Below are 26,335 nucleotides of genomic sequence, written 5' to 3' on the forward strand. Positions count from 1 at the left end.
TATGCACTTTACACAATATATTGGATGTTAACAAATGTCAATAACAGCTCATTTCCAAAACATGAAATATTAAATCTTGAAAAAACAAGGCCATTCTGCTTGAACACATGTTACGGCTTTAACCCTTTATTGGATTACATTTGTGCTATCTATTGATTGTAGTTCAGAGCATTTACAAGGAGACAAGGCCAGTAAACACATGTTGTATTTGTCATCAGACTCCTAGGTGCTCAAGCTTTAACTAGTATCCCTGCTGATGCCATTAACTTGACTGTCGGGATCTATGTCAAAATGGCTCCCCAGCCCACAGTTGCTGGTACTGAGGAGGTTGAATAGCATCACAATGTCAGTCGCTGTGTATTCGCTGATTGTATGTCATTGTGCACCGATGGCTTGGTGTGTTGCTCATGTTTTCAATCACTGGTTTGCCCGGGCCTGACTTGATTGACTGCAGGCTGATATGATATTACTGGAATATTGCGGACTGTTGCATGGGTCACTCGCTCACTCACCCATAAACTTATTGACCCGTGAAGATCTGGGGTAGAAGAGGTATTCAGCAACCCATGCTTGCCATAAAAGGCGATTATACTTGTGGTAGGAATCGACTAACAGGATCGGGTGGTCAGACTCGCTAACTTGGTTAATGCCATCGTGTCCCAATAGCATGGATCAATGTTAATGATGTGCAGACTCGATTATTTACAGACCGCCATCATATGGCTGGAATACTACTGAGTGTGGTGTTAAACATCAAACAAACAAACAAACATAAACTTGTATCCCGTTTTGTGTTGTAGGTGTTCACCAAGTCCCAGAATGACGAGGTGCATGCATGGTGGCCGTCCAGGATCAAGATGTTGAAAGGGGAGTTTGCTGTGGTGGAATATGTGGGCCAGGACAACTACACAGACATCATAGCTCTCGACAAGCTACGGTCAGGCAATGCAAAGTATGTATTCACGCCAATAGTGTCCAGGGGTGGTTAATATGGGAAATGCATTTGTCTGGGTTTGTAGTTGTGTGGCATATTACTGTGATTCTTTTTTTTTTTCATGTCTACACCCCCCCTTAATTATACCCCCGTTTATGAAGTATAAAGTCCTTCCGTCCGTCCTTCCGTCCGAGCTTTTGTACGGCCCATAACTTTTTAACCATGCACCCTAGCTTCACCAAACTTTCTACACACATTAACCACAATGAGTACTTGTGCCTTTTGCTAGATTGAAGATTCTGAATTTTTTAATTTTTGCCGTTTCCATGGAATCATGGTGAAACATAAATTTTTGGTAGAGTATTTGTACGATCCATGTTTAAAATATTATGTATCCTAGCTTCACCAAACTTGCTACATTAACCACTATGATTTTTTTTATATCTTTTTTAAGATTCTGAAAGTTTTCTCTTTTGCTGTTTTCATGGAAACATGATGGAATTTAGAAATTTTGATGACTGGTTTTGTATAGCTAATATATTTTCCAAAATTGTTTCTGTGCTTTGAGTTAGTTTGAATTTATGAATTCTTTACAACTTCTGTTAAGGCTAGATGGAAATTATTAATTTATTGATTTTCTTATATGATATTGTTCCATTTTTTATGTGTTTTTATATCAACAATTTTTGGTCATTTTGATAATTCTTCTTATGTATCTCCTTAATCAAATTTTATTCAAAGGTGTTCATGGTGATCTACTTCCTCGTAGTGAACACTGGTAACATGGGAGATTTTGGGGGGGGTCAATTGTCACTGGAACTCAATCTTATTTTTTAAAACATTGAATTTAAAATCAGTTTGAAATATGTAATATTTCATTAATTAACAAACTATTTACTATTTGTTGTTGACCAGCAGGGATAACGGGGGTATGTGAGCTTGCTCACTTCTTTCTTGTTATGTTCTGGGTATTTTTTGGGGCATGAGGTAATCAAACACAACCATGTCGCCATACGGTTCAAATCTTTTTCAAAGGATTTGTAGATGGCCTGGAGCACAAAAACATGTCGTTTCTGATTTCGAGTAAAAGTTGATTATGCGTTTTCATTGTGTTTCAGTAGGTAACTGAAATGTTCAACCCAACTCACACCCACTAAGTCATAATTATTTGCTTAGTGACTCCTAACGTGTTAGTATCTGTTCCTAAATGGAGATGGAAGAGAGCCGTATCCTGGAGCTGTCTGGCGGGCCCAGATTCAAGTCCACTATAGTTTCTGAGCACACCAAATGGCAGTGATAGAAACTAACAGTTTTAGTCCAAAAGCCCTTATGATGTTAACCTGTAGCAAAACCCTTGAAAAGGGCCAATTTCTTGCTAGTCCTTATGATACCTTAACAATAGGGCAATTTGGCAAGGACTAAAGGACTAATAGTGCCAATTGCATTTTCACTGCTGTCAATATTACTCAATTATTATCCCCCTGGCATATAATGCTGGGGGATATAGCGATCAGCCAGTCCGTCTGTCCGTGTATCCGTCTGTACATCCGTAATCATTTCCTTTTGCGGGGCAGAACTCGAAAAAAATTCAGTGTATTTGGTCGAAATATATCTATCAATCACATACTGAAGTTGTGCCTTTTGCTATTTAGGAATTTTTAAAAATTTTATTTTTTATGTTTCCATGGCAACCAGTTGGACTTAGGTTCTATAGGGTAGAGTTCGTTTCCGGAGCATAACTCAAAACCCATTCAAAACTTTCAAACAAAACTTTGCATGTCTATCAGACTCATGCTGAACTGGTGCCTTTTGCTATTTAGGAATTTTAGAAATGTTTATTTTAGAATTTCCATTGCAGCTATTTTGACATGGGCTAAGAGAAATGTTGGGTCAGTTACCTGGTTTTGGACCATAACGTGTTAAAAGGGGCGGGGGATATAGATGACTTCGTTGACTAAACGCTTGTTTAGTTATTGTTTCTTGTAATTTGTCATTTGTTTGCATAAAAAAAAACCACAGAAACACACATGTTTTACTTTCCATTTCATATGGATGCGACCATGGTGGATCTTTTGTTGGTAAACAATGTATGCTTCTTAAAGAACATTCAATTCTTGACATTACATACAGAATTGCACATTTACTTGTGGTTACTTTACAGACAGCTGCTGGGGGGATATGTCATCTTTCTGACTCTTGTTTAAAAATCTATATGTTAGTATTTGGCAATTTTAGGTTATCTGAATGATCAGATAACTAATTATTACCTTTTCTTTCAGTCCCACAATCAGTAGCAGTAGTTTCTTCAAATATATACTGGAAGTGCCTCCTGACTTGAAAGAAGCGTAAGTATGACAACATTGGTAGCATCAGATCCTTAGCTAGTTCCAGTGTAACATGCTGACATAGTCAGGAATTGTGGCGGTCGGGTAGCCTAGTGGTTAAAGCGTTCGCTCGTCACACCAAAGACCCGGGTTCGAAATCCTGACATGGGTACAATGTGTGAGGTCCATTTCTGGTGTCCCCTGCTGTGATATTGCTGGAATATTGCTAAAAGTGGCGTAAAACCGTACTCACTCACTCACTCACTAGTCAGGAATAAGTTTCATCCAGCTTTCGTGGGCACGGGTGGCCAAGTCGTCCAAGGCGCCACAATTCGCTGTGCAGATTTGCGTCCCTTGGGCAAGCCAGAAACCTACGATTGTGGGTTCAAATCCTGGTTCACTACGATTATGTTTCTATGTTTGTCAGCACCATGCTAAACGTCTGAGACCTGCATCACTTCGGGCTTTTTCCTACTTTAAGCTGACATGCAGCGATATAACTGGAATACTGTTAAACGCTAAAGCCAACATACTCACTCATCTGTCAGTCTCTTTCAGTGAGAATAATAGGGGATAGTAGACCTTTGTAGTAGACTAGTAGTGTCAAGAATATGGTGTTGTGATTTTCTTTATTTTCAGTGGTCTAATTAGTATGATTTTAGAATCATTCTACCTAATTTGTCATTCATTATGTCAGTATGATGCACAAAATAACGGTAAGAGGCGACTAAGGAGATCCGGTGGTCAGGCTCGCTGACTTGGTTTATGCATGTCATTGTGTCCCAATTGCGTGGATGGATGCTCATGATGCCAATCACTGGATTGTCTGGTCCAGACTCGATTATTCACAGACCACCGTCATATAGCTGGAATATTGTTGAGCTCGGCATTAAACAACAAAATAACGTTGGGTATTATCAGTCTTAAGGAAGAGGAAGGGATATTTCTAAAATATGACTGCTTATATTCTAGCCTTTGTTGGAATGACATTCATGAAGTCAGCAGATGGATGAAAAGTATCTCATGTTTTGGTCAATACATTTATCATATGTCAAGTATACTCTGTTTTTGACAGATGGGAATTCTTTGTTAATGTAATCTATAGATTGCTGTAATTACACAGGGGTTTTAGAACTTTTGAAATGGTCCCTACTTTGCACAAAGCAGCAAGCTGTCACCAAACGCTAATGATGTGAATTTAGATTTTGGAGAAGCATGTTTACTTGAGGGAACCTCTGAAGCTCATACCATATGTTATGCAGCAAGTAAATAGAACTTACAGCAAGTACATAGAACTTACAGCAAGTAAATAGAACTTACAGCAAGTAAATAGAACTTACAGCAAGTAAATAGGACTTGAAGGGGCGACCATGAAGCTGCTACAATTTGACTGGTTCTAGGTTACAGTGTGCCTCAATCTGGAAGGGCCTCTCGTTCTAATTCAGGAGCAATGTATGAGGAGAGATCATACATCAATAACACACTTGGTAGCCATTTGAAATTAAACTCCACTCAGTGTAAGGAGCCAGGACTTTGTCCATGTACCCTGAAACACTGATTAAGCTTGATTCTCATGATAACTAGGGCTACTAGCCATGCTCCAAGACTGTACTGAAAGATAAATTCATTGATGTGTTGTAATTCTATGTTTCTAATCGCAAAGTCTAAATTAGCAGGACGCCTGTCTTTTATGGGGACAACTTGTTCTTTTTATTTATATCACCATCATTTTCCCTGCGGTTCATTTTTTTTTTTCTGTTGTTAATGTTTGTTTGTTGTTTAACGCGCACTCAGCAATATTCCAGCTATATGACGGCGGTCTGTAAATAATCAAGTCTGGACCAGACATTTCAGTGATTAATATGAGCATCAATCCACGCAATTGGGATCGATGACATTCATCAACCAAGTCAGCAAGGCTGACCACCCGATCCCGTTAGTCGCCTCTTACGAGAAGCACAGTCGCCTTTAACAGCATGTATGGGTTGCTGAGGACCTATTCTACCCCGGATCTTCACGGGTCTATGACATGCTATTCATTAGTTCAGCAGATCAGTAATAGAGTGATGATTCTGTTTCAGATGTCAAGAAGAAGAAACTCACATAGACTTCAAGAAACATTGTGGTGCCGCTGTTATTAGTTACAACCCTACAGACAACTCGCTTGTCATACTGGTAAGTTCTGTTTTCAAAACCTCACAACCAGTTCCATCCCTGTTTTTGTTCACCAGATTTGTCAACCAGTTGTCAGACTGGTAGTCCTTTCTAGGGCTGCAACGAACACGCTGTGAGGCGAAAACGATTCGTATCATGACTATATGGTAACGAATATGAATATCTGATCACGAATACAATAACAGGTCATCAGTTGAAGTATTATTCATAATATTCAGTGAAACAAAATAAATTATTTGACATAGTTTGACCATGTTGACGGTGTTAATGATTATTATATAATATTATATATTCATATGCGTACTGCAATTATCCAGGTACTAGTATCTGCTAAATAGCGACAATGACCAGTGACCACATTGCTTTCAAATTAAATATATAAGAGTGCTGTCTTTGAAGAAATCTACACATGCATATTATTACTTCTTATGGATATTTTTATTTAAAAAACTCATTTTATTTTTGTTGTAAATATTCGATTCTTGTGTCCACGAATACCAAATTCAATTCATGACGGGATACGGTTCGATTCACCATATACATGAGCCCTAGTCCTTGGGCAATTTCAAACAAACTGATTGTATATATCATTCCTCTGCCATGTTTCCGCAGTATTCAATTGCTTGTTGTTGGAATGGGTAGTCAGGCTCACAAAGCTACAGATAAGCAGCGTAGTTGCGTAAAATACACTCCCCCAAATATTCAAAACCCAATAACTTTCAATTAACTTGTGTACAGAAACGCATGCATTAAATGAAAAAGTCAAATGTATAAAAACAGCACATGTAAATACCCAATGAAGCTTTTTCAGCATGCGTACAAAGGAGCTAATTTTCGAAACACAGTTATGAACTAATTTACATTTCAAGTCAAGTCTATATATTTATAACAGTTATATACATCTGAAACATTATTTCATTTTTTTAAAAATCTTAAAATGTTCACTAATTTGGGGGAAAATAGTGATGAATAGATGAGTGAAAAAATATTGGTTACCCAATAAAAATGTAATAAGCCAATCAAAATAGAAACCCTTGAGTAAAACTCAATTGCTCAAAAAGTCATGTGGAGCTCTGGACTCAGTAACTTTCTTCATTGGACATGCTCACAATATCAATCACTGGATTGGTTGGCCCAGAATTGATTATTTACATGTTGCTGTGTTGAAACCAGAATATTGCTGACATGTGTTAGCCTCAATGCTTTTAGTCCGGCCGACTGAAAGATCATTCACTGTGACAGACTCATTAAGAAACTCATCCGCAGTAAAAGACATGACTACAGGCATGGCACTGCCAGTCCCCTAGTTGGGACTGGTGAAGACCTGCAAGGACTTGTATGCCTGTTGACACCCCAGTTGCAGTTAGTTTACTAAAACAAATTGTCCATGATGAACTGAGACTTATTTTCGTCAGGTGTCTTCCCCTGCTAAAGTTTGTTCACTTGTCTGTCTTTTTAGAATGTCAGGAATTTATTATTTAGATAAGAAGGTTTGTTTCTCATGCTGAAAATAATGTATTGTTTAATGTTTGTTCCAGTCCACCAGTGAACAAGTGATTAAAAAGGCTTCCATCATAGGGGACATGTTCATCCGAAATCTACGCCAGAAAGTATTATTAAAACAGAGGACAGAAGAAGCTGTCAAGAAATTACAGGTATCCAATAAAACACCATTCACTCCCTCTTCCATAGTAGTTAAGAATATATCCGTAGTGATGCGAGACTGGCCAAGTCCATGTTTCTGATCTGAGTGACTTCACTTCACATGTGTATGGGAGAGTAGAGTGTCACATTTGTCTATTTTTTATATAAGGGCTGCTGTCACATGGACCCACATGACCCTTACTTCTTGTTCAGACCACCTCCGTGGTCTAGTGGTAGAGCGTCCACCCAGAGAGCAGAAGGTCCGGGGTTCGATCCCCGGCCGCGTCATACCAAAAGACGTTAAAAGATGGTACATCTTGTTACCCTGTCTGGCGCTCGGCATTAAGGGGCTAAAACAAGGACTGGTCGGCTCAGAGTCAGTATACTGTGTCTGAGTGGGGTATTCATGTTAAACTGCGGCATGGTATCTCAGTGTGCTAGCACTATAAATCGGCATTGCTCTGGACTAGTACAAGCAGCCACACAAACAAACACACATGCATGCACGTCACTATATAAGTGCAATAATCTTGGTCAGGACGTTAAACCCCATTTCACCTCACCTACTTCATGTTACTAACTATATCCCAGTGTTCCCGTTTACCGGAAATTACTAGGGTTTTTTTGCCGGTAAAATTAGGTTTGGACCGGTATTTTATGACTAACAGTGCCTGTGGACAGGCAAATAAAGTACCTTATGAATCTTTGTTGTTGAACAAAGCATCAGTGATAGTGAGAAATGTCATCTCAAACCAAAATGAAATATTCCGGGGGAAAAGAGAAAACAGAAAAAGAGAGTGCGCTGTTAAACAACAAACAAACAAAACTAAGTTACTTTAGAGATGACTTCATTGAATATGTCAGCCATGAATGTGGTGTATATTTGTTGTGTTGTGTTCTGATTACCTGGGAGGGCACGGTTGGTCTAGTCATCGGAGGCGCCGCGATTCGCTGTGCAGAGTTGCGTCCCTTGGGCACGCCAGAAACCTATGATTGTAGGTTCAAATCCCGGTTCACCCCGATTATGTTTCTAGGTTTGTCAGCACCATAACCATGCTAGTGGGTTTCAGCGAAGAGGTAAAAGTCTGAGACCTGCATCACTTCGGGCTTTCCTAGCACATTAAGCTGACATGCCAAGATATAACTGGAATAATGTTAAAAGCGGCGTTAAACCAAACTCACTCACTCACTCTGATTAGCCGGGGTTTGTTGGGTTAGCAAGGATGTCACGTGTGTAGGTCATGTGAAAGAAATGTTCCATTGTCCATGTTCAGAGTACCAAGATCCGGTCGGGGTGTCACGTGTGTAGGTCATGTGAAAGAAATGTTCCATTGTCCATGTTCAGAGTACCAAGATCCGGTCGGGGTGTCACGTGTGTAGGTCATGTGAAAGAAATGTTCCATTGTCCATGTTCAGAGTACCAAGATCCTGTCGGGGTGTTACGTGTGTAGGTCATGTGAAAGAAATGTTCCATTGTCCATGATCAGAGTACCAAGATCCGGTCGGGGTGTCACGTGTGTAGGTCATGTGAAAGAAATGTTCCATTGTCCATGTTCAGAGTACCAAGATCCGGTCGGGGTGTCACGTGTGTAGGTCATGTGAAAGAAATGTTCCATTGTCCATGATCAGAGTACCAAGATCCGGTCTGGGTGTCACGTGTGTAGGTCATGTGAAAGAAATGTTCCATTGTCCATGATCAGAGTACCAAGATCCGGTCGGGGTGTCACGTGTGTAGGTCATGTGAAAGAAATGTTCCATTGTCCATGATCAGAGTACCAAGATCCTGTCGGGGTGTCACGTGTGTAGGTCATGTGAAAGAAATGTTCCATTGTCCATGTTCAGAGTACCAAGATCCGGTCGGGGTGTCACGTGTGTAGGTCATGTGAAAGAAATGTTCCACTGTCCATGTTCAGAGCACCAAGATTCGGTCTGGGTGTCACGTGTGTAGGTCATGTGAAAGAAATGTTCCATTGTCCATGTTCAGAGAACCAAGATCCGGTCGGGGTGTCACGTGTGTAGGTCATGTGAAAGAAATGTTCCATTGTCCATGATCAGAGCACCAAGATCTGTTTGGGGTGTCACGTGTGTAGGTCATGTGAAAGAAATGTTCCATTGTCCATGTTCAGAGCACCAAGATCCGGTCGGGGTTCATGGAGGAGTTCTGTGTACGGGACGACCTGATGGGCCTGGCTATTGGAACACACGGTGCTAACATTCAACAGGCTCGCAAAGTAGAGGGAATCACTGGCATCGAGCTTGATGAGAATACATGCACGTTTAAAGTGTACGGAGAGGTGAGATGATGGACACGTGTTACATGGCAGATTTATGTTCTTGGTAATGTTGATTTAACAAATCATACTTTAATTTGTAAAAGGCTGTGATTAACTTTGGCAATTTCTGACTTTGGAATCTGAAATTGATCCGTCACAGTTTATTTTATAAACAGTTATGTCTGTGTGTTATTTTGGAAGGCCCCCATTGTAATCATTCTAAAGCTAAGGCTACTTAATATTTGAACTTGTACTTAAGCTTGGGTGTGATTGAATCCAGGGTTCTGGGAGAAACGTACCAGTTATACATTTTCAACTTTTTGCCTTCATGAATTTCAGACTCAAGAAGCTGTAAAACAAGCTAGAAACATGTTAGAATTTGCTGAACAGACATTTCAAGTCCCAAGAGATCTAGTGGGTAAGTATCAAGAAAGAAAGACATATTTGAGTCAGCCAGTGTATTTATTGGGCACAAGCGGTCTGCTTGTCAACACTGTCAGACTGTTTGGATTGAATATAGTTTGGTCTCTGGACTAGTTTAAGGTGTAATTACACTTTGACTGATTGTATGGTGGCTTCCACAACCCTGTCAGGCTTCTGGGTTAGAATAGGTCACAAGCAACCTCTGCTGGCCATTCAGAGGCGACTTAATGGATTGGATGGTCAGCCTCTGTGACTTAGTTCTTTGTGTGTCATTGTACCATGACGACGTGGATCGTTGCTCGTGATATCAATCACTGGATTGTGACCTCCACTATCATATCACTGGTGTATTGCAGAGTGTGGCATTAGATAAACAAACAAAACATGTGACTGAATTATTGTGTGGCGACAGTTTGGACCATGCAATCATCTACTATTATTTCCTGGACATGAGTGATTATTTCCAAACTGCCATGGGTGTATTGTAAAACAACTTACATGCACACACCTAGGTTTTTTTTTAAAGATCTTTTATTGCTGACTTAATTTTAGACGCCTTCACCCACTCTCCAGGGGTACGGGTGGCCCAGTCATCTAAGGTGCAGCAATTCGCTTTGCACTGTTGTGTCCCTTGGGCTCGCTAGAACCCTCTGAGTGTGGGTTCGAATCCCAGTTCGCCCCAATTATGTTTCTAGGTTTGTCAGCACCATACCCGTGCTCGTGGGTTTCACCAAAGTGGTAAACGTCTGACACCTGCATCACTTCGGGCTTTCTTCCCACATTAAGCTGACTCGCCGTGATGTAACTGGAATACTGTTAAAAGCGGCGTTAAACCCAACTCACTCACTCACTCAAAAGTGGTGTTTACACATCTCACTCACCCACCCACCCACCCACCCCTCTCTTTCATCCTTCTCTGAAAATGTGAGCTCTGTTGTGTTTATAAGTTTAGTAAAACCCTGTACACAGTCAACACCACATGTTTTCCCCCTTGACAAAGCATTATTGAAAAGGTAAAAACATTGCTTCATGTACCACTTGAATATGAGACTTGCGTTGTTTCAGCCAAAGTGATAGGGAAGAATGGTCGAAACATTCAAGACATAGTGGACAAGTCGGGTGTTGTGAGGGTCAAAATTGAGGGGGACAACGAAACTGACCAGCCAAGAGAAGAGGTATTAACACTACAACACAAAAGTTGATTATTAATTATCTTGTTTAGTATAGTTGCATTGTATGTCTGTTGGAAACTTATGTTTGGTAAAATTGCGGAACCAGATCCTGTATACTGTTTGTACGAAAAGCCTATGTTTGCAGTTGATCATTGTCTTGACTGTGATATTAAGTGTCAGTTTTCTGATAGAGCTGTTATCAGTTCATTCTTTACATGATGAAATTGCAAGATGATCAAACCCGTGAAGATCCGGGGTAAAAAAGGTCTTCAGCAACCCATGCTTGCCATCAGAGGTGACTATGCTTGTCGTAAGAGGCGACTAACGGGATCGAGTAGTCAGGCTCTCTGACCCAAGTGCGTTGATCGATGTTCATGATGTCAATCACTGGATTGTCTGGTCCAGACTCGATTATTTACAGACCGCCGTTATAAAGCTGGAATATTGCTGAGTGTGGCGTTAAACAACAAACAAATTTCAAGATGATCAGATCTCGACTGTTTTTCAGACCTTTGAGTTTCAGGGACAGGTGCCTTTTATTTTCGTGGGAACTGTAGAAAGTATTGCAAATGCACAGCTGTTACTAGACTACCACTTAACACATTTAAGGGTAAGTACTTTCTCTTCCTCATGGCTGTGAAACGTATACAAGGAAAAAAAGTGAAACTGTAATTTCTCTGTTTCTTTGGTGAAGTGATAATTTGGTATTTGAAATTTATGTTAAATACCACAAGGTTGTTGTGATAAAAGAGGCATTTCAGTTTCTCGAAACAATTTCAAAATTACTGTAGGTAGCAACCAGCTTGTAACATTAAAGCATAACGAAAGCTGCATGTTCATCTCGGTGGTAGAAACTAACATTTTTTGTCCACTAGTCCTTATAATAATAGACCCGTGAAGATCCGGGGTAGAATAGGTCTTCAGCAACCCATGCTTGCCGTAAAAGGTGACTGTGCTTGTCGTAAAAGGTGACTAATGGGATCAGGTGGTCAAGGCTAGCTGACTTGGTTTATGCATGTCATCGATCCCAATTGCATGGATCGATGCTCATGATATCAATCACTGGATTGTCTGGTCCAGACTCTATTATTTACATACCGCCGTCATAAAGCTGGAATAAAAAGCAACCTTATAATGATAACATATTGCAAAACCCTTGAAAATGGCATATTTCTACTGGTCCTTATGATACCTTAACTACTGGGCAGTTCGGCAAGGACTACAGGACTAGTGCCAATTTCTAACACTGCATCAGGAGCTTATATGTCCCATCAGTGAGAGGAATGTTCCTTTGTTTTGTCACAGGAAGTGGAGCAACTGCGACAAGCGAAGCAGGAGATAGACCAACAACTGAAGAGTCTCTCTGGCCCCCAGTCTGGACCCTACTTCCCCCCACCACGGGAAAGGAGGTTCGTATGTTGTGTTTGAAGGCAACTCATTACCCACTACTGGTCTGCTATTGTCTATTCTGAAGTGATGGGATAGCCTCGAAGTTATAGCACTCCCTCTTTACTAACCAAAAACCCGGGTTTGATTGTCTTTATTGTAAGAGTCTTAAAGGGGAGAGTAGCGGTCTTAAACCTAGGTGTGATTCCCCCAAGGCTGAAATGCCTCCTGAGTTTGAGTAAGCCATTTATGTGCTTATGACCCTACTCGTTCACACTGTTTCATTTACAATTTCAAGTCTGAAGTTCAAAAGCTTCCTTATCAGTAAAATGTAGTTCTCTGTCATGTTGTATCTATCTGGAAACTGAATATCTTACCATGTGAAGGACAGTTTGGGTGGACCATTCAGTGTCTGCTTCAGTTCGTTTGACGTATGATTACATTTCAGAGGGAGCAATGACCCATACTCAGATGAAAGAGGGAGGCGTGGTCGAGGTGGGCGTGGCATGGGACGAGGCCGGAGATGGGCAACGGAGAGGCATGGCATGAATACTGGTGAGATGAACTGACTTCTGAACCAAAATAGGACAGTAGACAGTAGCACAGACTGCAGGCCCTGACTAAACTCTTCAGGCAATCATTTAGAAATCTGCAGCTTATTGTGACAAATAAATTGACACTTATTTTTACTGCAGGCCTAAAGAACCCATACATATTTGAAACTACAGGCCTGACACAAGATCTACCTGCCACCAGACTTATTTAGAACACTGCAGTAGGGTAGCCTTGTGGTATTTGCTAATCTAGACCATGGTTTGATTTCTCACTGTGGTACAATTTCCGGGATGCTTCTCTAAGGGTCTTCCCATCATGATGTTGCTATACTTGAGGTGGCCTATGTGGATAAAAACAGTGTTTGGTCTGTTCAGAGTCTGTATGCTGTGTCTGAGTTGGCACTATAAAATTGGCATTAGTCACACACGCACACACCCACGCACCCGAACCACACCACACCACACCACACCACACCACACCACACCACACCACACCATGCACACGCACACGCACACACACCATCACACACACACCATCACACATTCACACACACACACCATCACACACACCTTCACGCACCATCTCACACCATCACATACACAGCACACACACACAGACTTTATACGAGAGCAAGCATCTTGGACGTGACGATAAACCCCACTTCACCTCACCTCTCTGCCTCTGTACCAGGGGATGAAGCGACGTCTCCAGAGCCTGTTGGCGACTGGTCAGCGGAAGTGATGGCAGAAGAGAGGCGGACATCAGGCTACTTGACTGACAGTGTTTTGAGTGGAAGGGGGCGTGGCTACCGGAGAGGGCGTGGCAGGGGGAGGTACGCTGGGTACTCATCTCGTAGAGACTCGGGTAAGTGTCACCGTAGCATGTCAGTCAGCATGAATAGATTTGGGAATCTTCATAGGGAATGGTGTGTTGCATACTGCTGCTTGACATATTGATTATGATGTGCGGGAAAGCAATGAAAGCAAATATTAAGAACAGTTCATTCTTCAATTGATGAATAAAGTATGTACCGCAGCATAAGGTATTTGCCCCTCACAAAGGAATGATGTAACTAACTGAATTGTTCACTGTATGTTTAAACACAGATAGGGCAGTACTTGAACTTGTATAGACTGCAAAAGGAAGACAAGTTCTGAAAATGCGTTTTTTATTCAGAAAAAAAAGCATATGGTTTTCTTTGTCAATATTGAAATAGGAATGTGGCAAAATAACAAAAAAGTTGGGAAGATAATAAATTATTATGAGAAACAAAATAGATTAATCACATATCAGCATATCAGTATTGGATGTTATTTGTTTCACTGGAAAAGACAATGTGTTTACGGGAAGACATGAATGACATGAGCTTAGTATGTCTGGCTTACACATATAGTTACAGTTCATAGTTATTATTACTCATGTGTTTCCATATTGTAGATATCACATATCAGGAATAAACATTAACATTTCAATAATCATATGATATATACAATACGGAAAGACAGGGTAATAATCTCTTTATCATGTAATATCTATGTTAAAATGATGGAATTTTAAGATGGAATTTCACTCAATGAATTAGCTTCAACACGGACTTATATAGGTCTGTGGCTTTAGAACCCGTGTATGAATACGTTTGAGTGAACCGCCCAGTTCATCATATAGTGCCACATGTCTAGCAGCCATGTTTGTCAACAGAAACATGGCGACACATTATGAAAACCACTGCATACTGGGTACATTAGTACATAGTTCATTGAGAAACAATCATTGCAACGATGTCTGGAGCGTGAACATGTTGAAAGTAGTTCCTGCTAGGTGACCTCATTTGTGTGTTTATCAGATGGTGATACTAAGTGTATCGTCCTGGTTCCTCGCTCAATAACACAAGCCATTATGTGATAGTTACCTTTATCTGTATCCTTCGTTAGCTACTCGGCATGTTGAACAGGTTTTATGTCAAATTTTTAATAAAAATGCAGCTGTGTGTATACATACATATACATATAGCTACAACTGTCAAATCAGAGAATTGTGCATGTTTAGTTATCGGATCACACTTGATCTTTCAACACAGAAGCCCCATGTGGAATTCTGGTCTAGACTAGCCCCCAGCAACCTTTGCTGATCGTAGTAGCCTGGCCCATGGATTGGGTGGGCAGACACGATGACTTTATTATAAAAGTGATGGCTTGAAATGTTGTTCCACAATATCAATCACTTCATTGCCTGGTCCAGACTCCATCATTTACAGGTTGGAATATGGCTGGAATATTGCTCAGTGCTGCATTAGACAACAAACAAAGAAACCTTGGTGGACTAACTGTGATATATAGCTACTGTAACATTAAGACCTATTGACTCACTCACTCACTCTATCTGTAGTATAGCATGCATGCATGGAAGTGGGATGTGTCCAATGACCATACTTAAATTTAACTTAGGCTAAAAGAAATAATAGTCTTGTTTTTTGTTTCCATTTTAAATCTTTTGTGTGCATTGTATTTAGGTATTAGGATTTTAATTAAAAAAATGAAAATGAAAATAAAAACAACTGTAATGGGAGGAACAACAGTCAATTAATAAAAATGCTCATAGAAGGAGAAATAAGACAACGGTTTGATCATCATTCCCGTAAATGATTTGACTTCATTGTATTCTTATTTTATCATCCCAAAACAGTTTGGTGAGAAGAGAACACAAAATACAGGACTTTACTGTTCCTTCAACAGCGCACACTTTTGATGAATAGTGTTATAACTTGTGTGTGGATTTGAATATTTTTGTGTTTTTGGATGTACAAATAGAGCCATTCTGATAATGATATAAAGTAAGAATCCTTATCTCTTCGAAAGCACACATGGGTGTTATTTTTCGCCTGGAAAAGAAGGATCTTTGTCTTGAAAAGGCTTTACATTTTGTTGCAGTTATGTTTGAATGATGTTAAAAATGTTGATCTAATACCTGACTAAATTGTGTAATACCCAGACATTTTAACTGAAAAGTGTTGAAATAGCATTTTTTTAATATGATCTAGGTGAGCTTTACAGCCTGGTAATAAAATCAGGTGAGCTACATGAGCTTTGATCTGCCATTGCACATTTACATTGGAGCAAGACTTCTCCAGCATTACTGTGTTTGAGCGGAAGCTGGACATTGTGGGCACATCTTGTATTGCATGGTTCTGGTAGGTAGCGGCATGCTGTAGGGTTGTTCTCTGTTTGGCAGATTACGAACACTACGATGGCTATCGAGGACACAATAATACGGCAGATCACCTGAGACTTAAAGTCACACGGACATGTATGTTGTTTGCTTTTCCCTTCCATGAGCTTGTTAATACCTCCACTGTGGAACTAACTCGGGCAGCATGAGGAGAGAGGCGTGTAGCATTGTTGAAGAGATGAGAGTACATTGGGAGAATGTTTTCTCTCTGGGTTATTGAAGGGACCCAATTTCCTTGGAAAGGTTTCGAGAAACTGAGATTCAGGTTGGGGGACTGTCAGGAGGAATATTTTCTAGAAGTTTTGTCGCAAATCCGTTGGACTCCAACAGAAATTGAAATGTCAAAAGAAAAGAAAAAATTCAGTGTTTTTTTTTATTTCGCTGACCAGAAATAAATATAATGATTTTAAAAAGCCAACTCATTTACTGTTGCTATCAATATAAATAAATTATTCAAAATTGTGTAATTAAAGCCCTCTTCTTGACCTTTTGAGGAAATATAAATAAAGAATTAAGTTAAAATTGCTGTTAAGAGGATTTGATTTTGTGTTAGGTGTAGTTCAAATGCTAAGGAATTGCTTCTGGTGTAGTTTCGTTTAGTCTTAGCCGTGAACTCTTCATTGGAACTTATTTTATGTTTCTGAAATCAATAAAATATAGCCCCTATTGTTATAAATATGAAAAGAACACCAGCTTGTTTCCTGTCTGACTTGTTATTTCTGCATTTGGTTTGTTTGATACTAAACTTTTTTGAACAGAGAACAACAATTGGTATGTTTTATCGGGTGCAGTTGTGCGTTTGCTTGACTAATATATATTTGTATAGCTGCATGACTTGAATAATTTTATAGAATCAAGACTATAATCATTCATTGTATTTCGTAAAAAGTTAATCCTTTGATCTATACATGCATCCTTTATCTAATTTTCTATTAACTTTTTCACAAAATATGGCCAAAAAACTATTTTTTTGTAATGTCCTCATCTACCTTTGTTTGTAGTCAATGATGATGATGACTCCCGCGATAGCCGTTCACGTCGTCGGATGACTGATGATGATGATACCGTCCTAGATAACGCCAGTGTCAACAGCCAAGATCAAGGTAATTATTGTTTTACATAGAGATGGATGTTTAGATATTATCTTTATTATCGTTTGGTAATTTTTTTGAGGGCATATTAGGCCCAGGGCACCCTAAGAAGCTGTGGTCTGTATCTTTTCTTGTGCCAGAGGCTGTGGGTTAGCTCTTGTTCGTTGTTCGTCAAGCCAAAGGCCCGGGATTCGATTCCCCTCAGTCAGTGTGTGAAGCCCATTTCTGGTGTCTCCTGCACATTTACATACTGCCATCATATAGCTGGAATATTGTTGAGTGCGGTGTGAAACAACAAACAAAGAAAAAACAAACCAAAATCATAAACGTCTTCAATCTTGTCAGGCTGGTATCATCAGATAACCACAAGGTAGGCTCTCCAGTGTTGCAGGTGAATGCCAAAAATAGATTTTCAAATCACAGATTGTAAACCGCCTCCATATAGCTTGAATATTGCTGAGTGGCGTTAAGCAACGAACGAATTATAAACCCAATGTGATTTCTTTCAACCAGATTACGACAGGCGGCGGGACAGGCGGAGACGGCGAAGGCGAAACAGAGTTCGCGGCAGTGGAGGATTTACTTCAGGCACTGAGACCGACACCAGTGTTTCCAACTTTAGAGGCAGTGGCCGGTATGGTGGTATGCCCCCGAGGGGTGGGGTACGAGGAGGGGGTGGTAATGCCCCTCCCACCCAGGCTGCTGGCAGAACTGAAGGCGGACAGTCCAGTTCTCAGCTTTCTGCTTCAGCAGGTAACCAAGGTTACAAAAACTCTGTAAATAATGCTGATAAGATGAATGGCGCTGGTGATGCCAGCTCCTCCCAGGTTCCTCGGGAGGTTCCTCGGCCTCAGAAAGAGGCTCCAAGAGAGCAACGCGAGCCCCGGAAACCACCAGCACAAGCGAAGGTGGCAAATCAACCCAGTGGAAGTGACTCAGACTCTAAAAGTGCAAAATCTAAAGTGAACAATCCTGCCAAAACCAAAGAACAAATGGTGAATGGAGAGTAGAGTGGTCTCCCTCTGGACAATCCTTGTGCAAAGTACTTATATTACCATGACTGAGTGAGTGATCTACTGCATGAGCTAGCCCCATTGTGCTCCCACACACAGTCCAGTTAGTGCTAACCCCAACCTGGTTTGTTATCTCAGTTATTGATGAGTGCTGGCGAGAGTTTTATACCTGAAAGATTTGTGTACTCCAAAATGGCGACACAAACCACTGATGAAAATTTGCTGCTGAGGTTGCCAAATTTTGTGAATAGAAATTCTCTAGAAGTGTAGTATTAGTGCATAAAGCTTATGTTAACTGAGACAAGTTGTGTGTGTTGAAACAATAAATTATTTTGATTGACTGAAGAACTTAAAACCTGTGCCTGGAGAGAATGGAGGCAATTGGAAAGCACTCTTGTAAAGGGAGAGCACTCCTTTAAAGGGAGAGCACTCTTGTGACATTGAAATCGATAATGGACACACTGAAGCTGAATCCAACTTGCGACTTGACTTATTTGGAGTGTCTTCAGCGTTATGGTGCAGCTTACATGAAGAAGGTGCCAATGAAGACCGCTGCTACAGAAGTTTGCCCTCAAAGAGCCACCACTAGTCTACTTTCTTCTCTAAAGTGTACAATTTTAAATGCTAACAGCATAATTTTGTTATGATGGTAATAGAAACCATTGTTCCAGATGCAGTTCCTTTAGCTTTGAATTGCTAGGATGTCACAAATGTTATAAGCTGCTGTTTATTATGAATTGTTTTGCACCACCTTTGCGACTACTTTAATATGCATCATCAAAAGATATCTGTATCAGTTTCCATTTGAACATAGACTAACTGCCAGCATTACGCCATATCGTATGCTGGAATATGGAGTAATTGTGAAGCTATGGCCATATTATACATTTGAAAGTGTCATCCAAACTATTTTATTTGAAACAAGCTTTTTGGGATTGTTGAATCAATACATACTACAGTATGCTGTTTATTGTTACTCTCACATTGAATGAAAGTCACCCTTCTGTTGAATAATTTCTTGTGTAGAGAACATATTATTGTAAATGCATAATACAAGATTTGTTTTGTCAGTGATGGATTCCTGTCACAAGAAAAGAAATCTGAATTGTACCGACTATATATGAGATGACGCCTGTTTATCTCATTGTTTCCACAAGATGTAAGATACTAAGTCTACATTCTACCAATAATTATCCCTGTAGAATATTGTTCAGTCTTCTCTCATGACTAGGACAATGTAACAGAGAAGATGTGGATGGGATATATATATTTTTTTATTTTCTATTTTTATTTTTCTAGAACAAAATAGATTTTGAAAACTTATCAGAAAAAAGCAATCTTATACATGTAATAATTGTTGGCTATTTAATGTTATTGGCTTTAACAGTTTAATTTAATAGCAGATATTGTAAAGTGCAGTAAATGTATTCTGCTACATATGAACTGCTGTAAACTTTCCCTCAAAATGACAGGGACTTTGATGCAGCTTATCTTACATCTTGATGGGAATCCAACAACAGAGAATTACATCCTTATGGATGAACAACCAACATGTCCGTTGGACAGACAATATCCAATAATCATTGGACACCAGCCAACAAGAAAAGCTTGACGGCCAAGCTGATGTTTAGGACTGGACATCAAGTAATGGTCAAGCCAGACAGAAGTCATGTGACCATTGGACAGTCCTCATAGTGGACGTCAAGGACAAACTAAGGAGAAATGTTTCACTGATGTGACAGTGGAAGCTCCCAGAAGCTGGACATTGTTCAAGTCTATGGAACGACTTGCGACTTCTTTCGAAAGAGGAACAACCTCTCAGATGAACATTCAGGTGAACTTGAGCAAATATTGTGTTCTCACCATCTCCAACTGTGACCATGCTTCTAATTTCGAACATGTTGTCAATGATCTGCAGTTGTTTGGAGATGCCCGAAGTCATGACATTTGCCAAGTTCCTGTCAAGGCTTATCCTTTCTCCATCTAGACCTTGCATCCCTACATCTCATGCAGTCATGGAGGAGGAAGGAGTCACTTTCTCAATCCGTGACCTTGCATACCTACATCTCATGCAGTCATGGAGGAGGGAGGAGTCACTTTCTCCATCCGTGACCTTGCATACCTACATCTCATGCAGTCATGGAAGAGGGAGAGGTCACTTTCTCCATCCGTGAGCTTGCATCCCTACATCTCATGCAGTCATGGAGGAGGGAGGAGTCACTTTCTCCATCCGTGAGCTTGCATACCTACATCTCATGCAGTCATGGAGGAGGGAGGAGTCACTTTCTCCATCCGTGACCTTGCATACCTACATCTCATGCAGTCATGGAGGAGGGACGAGTCACTTTCTCCATCCGTGACCTTGCATACCTACATCTCATGCAGTCATGGAGGAGGGAGGAGTCACTTTCTCCATCCGTGACCTTGCATCCCTACATCTCATGCAGTCATGGAGGAGGGAGGAGTCACTTTCTCCATCCGTGAGCTTGCATCCCTACATCTCATGCAGTCATGGAGGAGGGAGGAGTCACTTTACTGGCACTGCTCACATGGGTAGATTTCTTCACGTTACTGCAGACACAGCAAATGATTCCTTTCCTTAGATGAATGACATTGGTTGTGCAAGGACAGAAAGTGTTGTTTTGATTCTGTCCCTTCTTGTTGGGAGCAGTTACAATATCACAGGTGAGACTAAACGTGTGTTGTGGTTAATATAAGTTTGTGATTGCTGTGCCTGATAGTGAGGAGAAATCTGTCCAGACAGTGGTGTCTGAGAGATACTTACTCCAAATGATACGGACAAAAGGGATTGAAGAACAAAGATAAACATGTCTTCTCCTTTCTTGTGAATCACAAAAACTGCTTTCGAAAGAAAGGGTTCATGTAACCGTTTATACACACATTTTGTTGTGTGTAAACATCTGCGTTTGTGAACTAGTATTTGCGTCATATTTATATCCAATTGTGTTGTGTATTGTGACATATCAATATAATTCATGGCTTTTAGAATAGAAAAAAATGCAGTTCAGCTGCACAAAAAAAAAGAAGCGAGGCTTGTTGTTTTCCTGCTAATTTCCGTACTATCAGAACTGAGTGTTATTATATCGGTATTAAATACTGAGAGTTCACATCCTTTATCAAAGGGAAATCAAGGGTCTAAGGGCTGAATAAATGTTTGACAAAGTGTTCACTTCTACAATTTTAATAATGCTTTTGATAAATCTTGACATTTGAATTGTCTTTAAATTGTCATAGCCATTGGTCAGGGTTTTTTTGTGTTGAAAAAGGAGAACCTATAATGGGGTGATAACTGGATGTCAATAGATTGTCTCCCTTTGATCGTTGGTTTTCGGTTTAAGATTATATATTAAATACCTTTATTGTATATCTGTGCATTTTGTTATATCACATATCATTGGTAATTGTTTGGAAGTAATCAAATGGGATTAAATTGGTAAACATATTTGTTCTTCGAGCAAATTACAAGTAGAAGATGTTTTGCATATTTCTGAGACATTGAACCGTGGAATAAAATTAAAAATGTTTTGTCTTGTAATTATCAGAGATTGTGTAAAATGATTTCCTCCATTCTGAGCTTCTTGCAAGTATAAAATAAAACCGAATCCTAGGGTAACCAATTCATGATTTGGTAGGGGGTAGAATACAGGGTTGTTGAACTTCAATATACAGATTATCAAATGAAGTTTGGTCCATCTGTATCTTCTGAACATCACATCCAGTTTCTGTGTGATTATATATTTTTCTGGGATTGGTATTATTTTGTTTGTAATAACCAATTTTGAAGAATAGGACGAAGAAATCCAGTCACCTTACTCATTAATAGATGTTGCATTTGAAAACTGCAATGTCCCATGTTTTTGCCATTTCAGTCTATGAACTTAACATGTGTGTTTAATGTAGCCGTTATAGTAGTTCATTGTATATTTATGATAAAGCATATTTTGGACATTGTATATCTGTAAGCAGATTGCAAACACTATCATGAACTTGACAGCGTATGACTTTGATGACAGAAGATTTGTAATGATTTCATAAGCACCAGCTTTGACTGATTTCAAAGAGTGATGTTAAAAGGCAATCAAATCTGTGAGTCCCTTTTCAGGAGACTAACATTTTTAATAAGCCAGGTGCTTGTGAAAGTATTAGAATTCTCTCTGGTATATTCGACACTTTGTAACTCCCCCAAAAGTCTTGTATGGAACCTTCCAAGCTCTTGCAGTGGAAGAATCTACAGATTTCACTGGGGTGAGTGTTGGACACAACACTGTGTACAGTGCAACAGTGTTGCAATGGATGAACAAGGCATGACCAGCTGTGTTACAGAGCGTCTCACAAAGCGGATGTGCCCTTAAGAATTTACACTGATTTGTTCATTTGACAAGACATCTCATTCCAATGGTCTCTGAAAACAGGAACAGGAAAAAGCCAACATTTCAATGTTAGTATTGAAAACAAAAATGATCATGTGTATTGCTCCATATTACCATGGTATCTGAAAAAAACCAAGATATTTCCAAGATATGTACCGAAATTTGACATTATCTTATGTTTGTGATGAGACCGAATAAATGGTTTATTGATTCGGTTTGTTCATTCAGCTATGTTTAAAGAGACTTTGTTGGGAATATTTAAATTTTACTACAATGGTCAGAAGATGAAAATGTAAGCTGAAAAAAGTCTTTTGCAAAATAATTTCTACTGGTAGCTCTGCTAGCCATGCTGAAACGTTGGAGCTGAAAGCACCATGCCCTTCTCGCTCTGTGAACACAGCTGCTCTCTTGGCCGTCACCACTGGTTACCATTGACATGTACATAATGTATTATACTTCCATGCTTACGAGACAAGCAGTCGACTTTATTTGTGGTACTTGAACTAACCTTGACTTTGGCATTGGAAAACAGGAGATTTATGCTGCATATCCATCCCAATCTTCTCTTGTACGGCATGAAACAGTAAGAAGGTGACAACTAAATCCTGTTTCAAATGGTTTGTTCTCAGCACCAGTGGTCTCATCCCTTAAAACCTTGAGCAAGTAATGACCATTTTGTTAAAACAGTAAGATCAAGATCAGTTGTTGTTGCAGATTGCAACAAGAGAAGATTGAAACATTGCCAGTGAAGATCGGTTATGAAATAGTGATCTGCCATTAGACTAAACAGGATTGAAGACATCGTTTTGGTATTGTGGTCTTTTAAAGAAGTCCACATTTGGGAACTGATATATCAGATGGACAAATACAGTCAATTTGAACATAACCTGATGCTGATATGGACACTGAAAGATTCCACTCCTTGACCACCCGTCTGATGTGCAGAGATATGGAAATGCCTCAAGTATGTCTTCAGCAGGATACAAGCCAGGTGTTGATCTTGGTCAGTTCCACCTGTTTGGTGTTGAGATGTTCCATCTTGCTGTAGGTCTTCAGCCAGATGCTGTATACATCTTGGTCAGTTCCACCTGTCTGGTGTGGAGGTGTCCCATCTTGCTGTAGGTCTTCAGCCAGGTGCTGATCTTGGTCAGTTCCACCTGTTTGGTGTTGAGGTGTCCCATCTTGCTGTAGGTCTTCAGCCAAGGTGCTGATCTTGGTCATTTCCACCCATCTGGTGTGGAGGTGTCCCATATTGCTCTGACGCTGTATGCATGTTGGTCAGTTCCACCTGTTTGGTGTTGAGGTGTCCCATCTTGCTGTAGGTCTTCAGCCAGATGCTGTATACATGTTGGTCAGTTGCACCTGTCTGGTGTGGAGGTGTCCCATCTTGCTGTAGGTCTTCAGCCAGACGCTGTATACATGTTAGTCATTTCCACCTGTCTGGTGTGGAGGTGTCCTATCTTGCTGTAGGTCTTCAGCCAGATGCTGTATACATCTTGGTCATTTCCACCTGTCTGGTGTGGAGGTGTTCAATCTTGCTTTGTGTCTGATTGAGGCATCGTCTGAATGATCCACCTGTCTGGTGTGACTAGATATGGAGTGGCCCATATTGCTGTATGCTGAACACAACATGGTCATGACTCAAATGAGGCTTGATATGGCTATAGTAATATACTCTCCAAATCTGAGGTATCAGTTTGCATTGATTACCAGGTATTATTTCAAGGATGTGAAACATTTAATAATATAAATACATGATTGATGACTTGTGTACTTTCTTTGATCAGATTGACAAGAAAGAAGCCTAATTATAAGATATGGTTGAACCTTCCTGTCCAGGCCAAATTAGCCTCAATCAAACTAAACATGTTGTTTTGATGGTCTGGTCTTGTATTCCCTACCAAGTAAAATGGGCACAGAAAGTACAAGGTCTTGGTTGAGATCCTGGGCTGGGGCGTCTTGCTTCCTACAAACGTACAATCTGCTGCTATGTGACAGGAGTGTCCAGCTCACATTCATGTACAATAATGAGGCATAATTACATCTGCACATTGCATTGTCATGATGAGAATTCTCCAAGCCTTATGGCTGCCTTTGTTCACAGATCCTAACAGAAGTAGCACTACATTTTGGGTGTTTACTCTTAGTCTTGGTTAAATAAGATGTGTGTGGCATAGAATAAGGGTCATACAACTGAAACAAGCAACTGTTTAGAATATCTCTGATTTTTTTACATCTTTTCTTATGTACATTCACGTTCATGTACAGGTTAACTGTTGCCATGTTAAGTGAACAGTTTCCTGAACAGTTCAGGTGGAACGGAGGATGATGTGAACATTGGTGACCATGAACAAGGTGGAGAAAGTCACGTTAATGTAAATACACCCGGTATGTAGATCGATGTACGCAACACTTGCATCGCGAAAGGTATCATTATATCCTGATTACTTGACACATGAAATACAGTCGTACTGATGGGTGTAGCAGGATAGGGAACAGCCACATACTAGTATATTTTCACGTGTGTGTGTGATCAGTTTTTGTTGTTCGGATTACTCAATAATGCTTGCAATACGTAAAAACAAGTGGCAAAAAAATCCAAGTCTTTATCTAAGGACTCCTCAGATGAACTTCTGTTCTCCTGCTACCCTTGAAGTAGACTGACTTTTGTCAGAAGGTAAAACTGTGAAAAGTCATTGTGTTCCTCTGAGTTCAAGTACATTTTACTTAGGTCTACAATCCTTATTACGGTTGTTTCAGAAAAAAAAGGATTGTATCTGATGTTTGGATGGAAATTGAGTAATTACCTTGTTGTTGCCTTAATTTCATGCTGTGATTGACTTTATCCTGTTGCCATGGTAACACAAAAAGTTCCTGTCTCAAAGAGGAGGAAAATGGAAATATAACCACACAGGAAAGATCAGGTTTATTGTGGTAGATATGCTGAAAATACTGTTAGGGTTTACAACTGTCAATTTGTACGTACATTCTTCAACAAATAGATGTGGTTCACATTGTAAAATCAGGATGTGTTCTCTGTTGTTTTAACTTTGGAGTTTGCCCTTATTTTCATGTCCTCCTCTTGAGAGAGTTACAGTGCTGTAGCAAGTTACAATGTTCAGGGAAGGTTCAAGTATTTTCACAAAACATGTCAAGGAATGATTTGTAGATTCATTCAATTTTGATTCATTATGGTGTGTACAACAGGTATCAAGGTAAAAGGTCAAGAGTGAGACCATGTACTTACATGAGTACCATCTTGTGACAACTTTCAGTAACTTACTCTTGAAAGTTAAAGGGGGACTATGCTCGGACAGATTGGCAGTCCCAGCAAGTTTCATTCAATGCATACAAAACCCACTTCTGAAATTTGATATTGTATTTAGAGAATCTCACTCAAATGTCTTTTCATACTAAATATATCAACATGAGTAGATTAAGGTTTCCAGCTCCGAAGTTTAAACTTTTATTGTCAAGTGTTGATAAATTTTATTTAAAAAGGCACCAGGGTAAGATTCTGTCCATCCTCCAAACTCATTCCTTGAATTTTTTTGGCAGTTTGTAAACAGTAAATACTAGTGTGATGAGTGTTAAAAGTAGAGCTTACCAGCTTCAATTTCAGAGATTAGTTACGTCATCTTATTGTGATATCATTGGTACCCGATAGGATCAGATAGACTGCAATGTATTGTGCTGCAATATCATTGTAGCCATATCTCCTGTGAAGGA

General features: G+C 39.9%; 1 protein-coding gene across 2 annotated transcripts in view; it reads left to right on the forward strand.

Moving 5' to 3' along the window:
* LOC139448084 (RNA-binding protein FXR1-like) overlaps positions 1-18,615 on the forward strand; it is a 38,368-nt gene extending 19,753 nt beyond the window's left edge. Inside the window, exons 4-17 of one of the 2 annotated variants that reach the window (XM_071229594.1) lie at positions 801-952; positions 3,214-3,279; positions 5,340-5,433; positions 6,972-7,088; positions 9,204-9,371; positions 9,690-9,768; positions 10,839-10,948; positions 11,454-11,555; positions 12,251-12,354; positions 12,780-12,886; positions 13,577-13,750; positions 16,115-16,189; positions 17,113-17,214; positions 17,716-18,615. In XM_071229594.1, the coding sequence (XP_071085695.1) occupies positions 801-952; positions 3,214-3,279; positions 5,340-5,433; positions 6,972-7,088; positions 9,204-9,371; positions 9,690-9,768; positions 10,839-10,948; positions 11,454-11,555; positions 12,251-12,354; positions 12,780-12,886; positions 13,577-13,750; positions 16,115-16,189; positions 17,113-17,214; positions 17,716-18,212 (1,947 nt within the window). In that variant the 3' untranslated portion in view covers positions 18,213-18,615. The remainder of the gene's footprint in view (positions 1-800; positions 953-3,213; positions 3,280-5,339; positions 5,434-6,971; positions 7,089-9,203; positions 9,372-9,689; positions 9,769-10,838; positions 10,949-11,453; positions 11,556-12,250; positions 12,355-12,779; positions 12,887-13,576; positions 13,751-16,114; positions 16,190-17,112; positions 17,215-17,715) is intronic. The other variant, XM_071229596.1, reaches the window with a different exon arrangement.
* Positions 18,616-26,335: the final 7,720 nt, after the last annotated feature.

The sequence above is a fragment of the Haliotis cracherodii genome, unplaced genomic scaffold, assembly GCF_022045235.1.
Source record: "Haliotis cracherodii isolate W230 unplaced genomic scaffold, xgHalCrac1.p SCAF_7, whole genome shotgun sequence".
Classification (NCBI taxonomy): Eukaryota; Metazoa; Mollusca; class Gastropoda; order Lepetellida; family Haliotidae; genus Haliotis; species Haliotis cracherodii.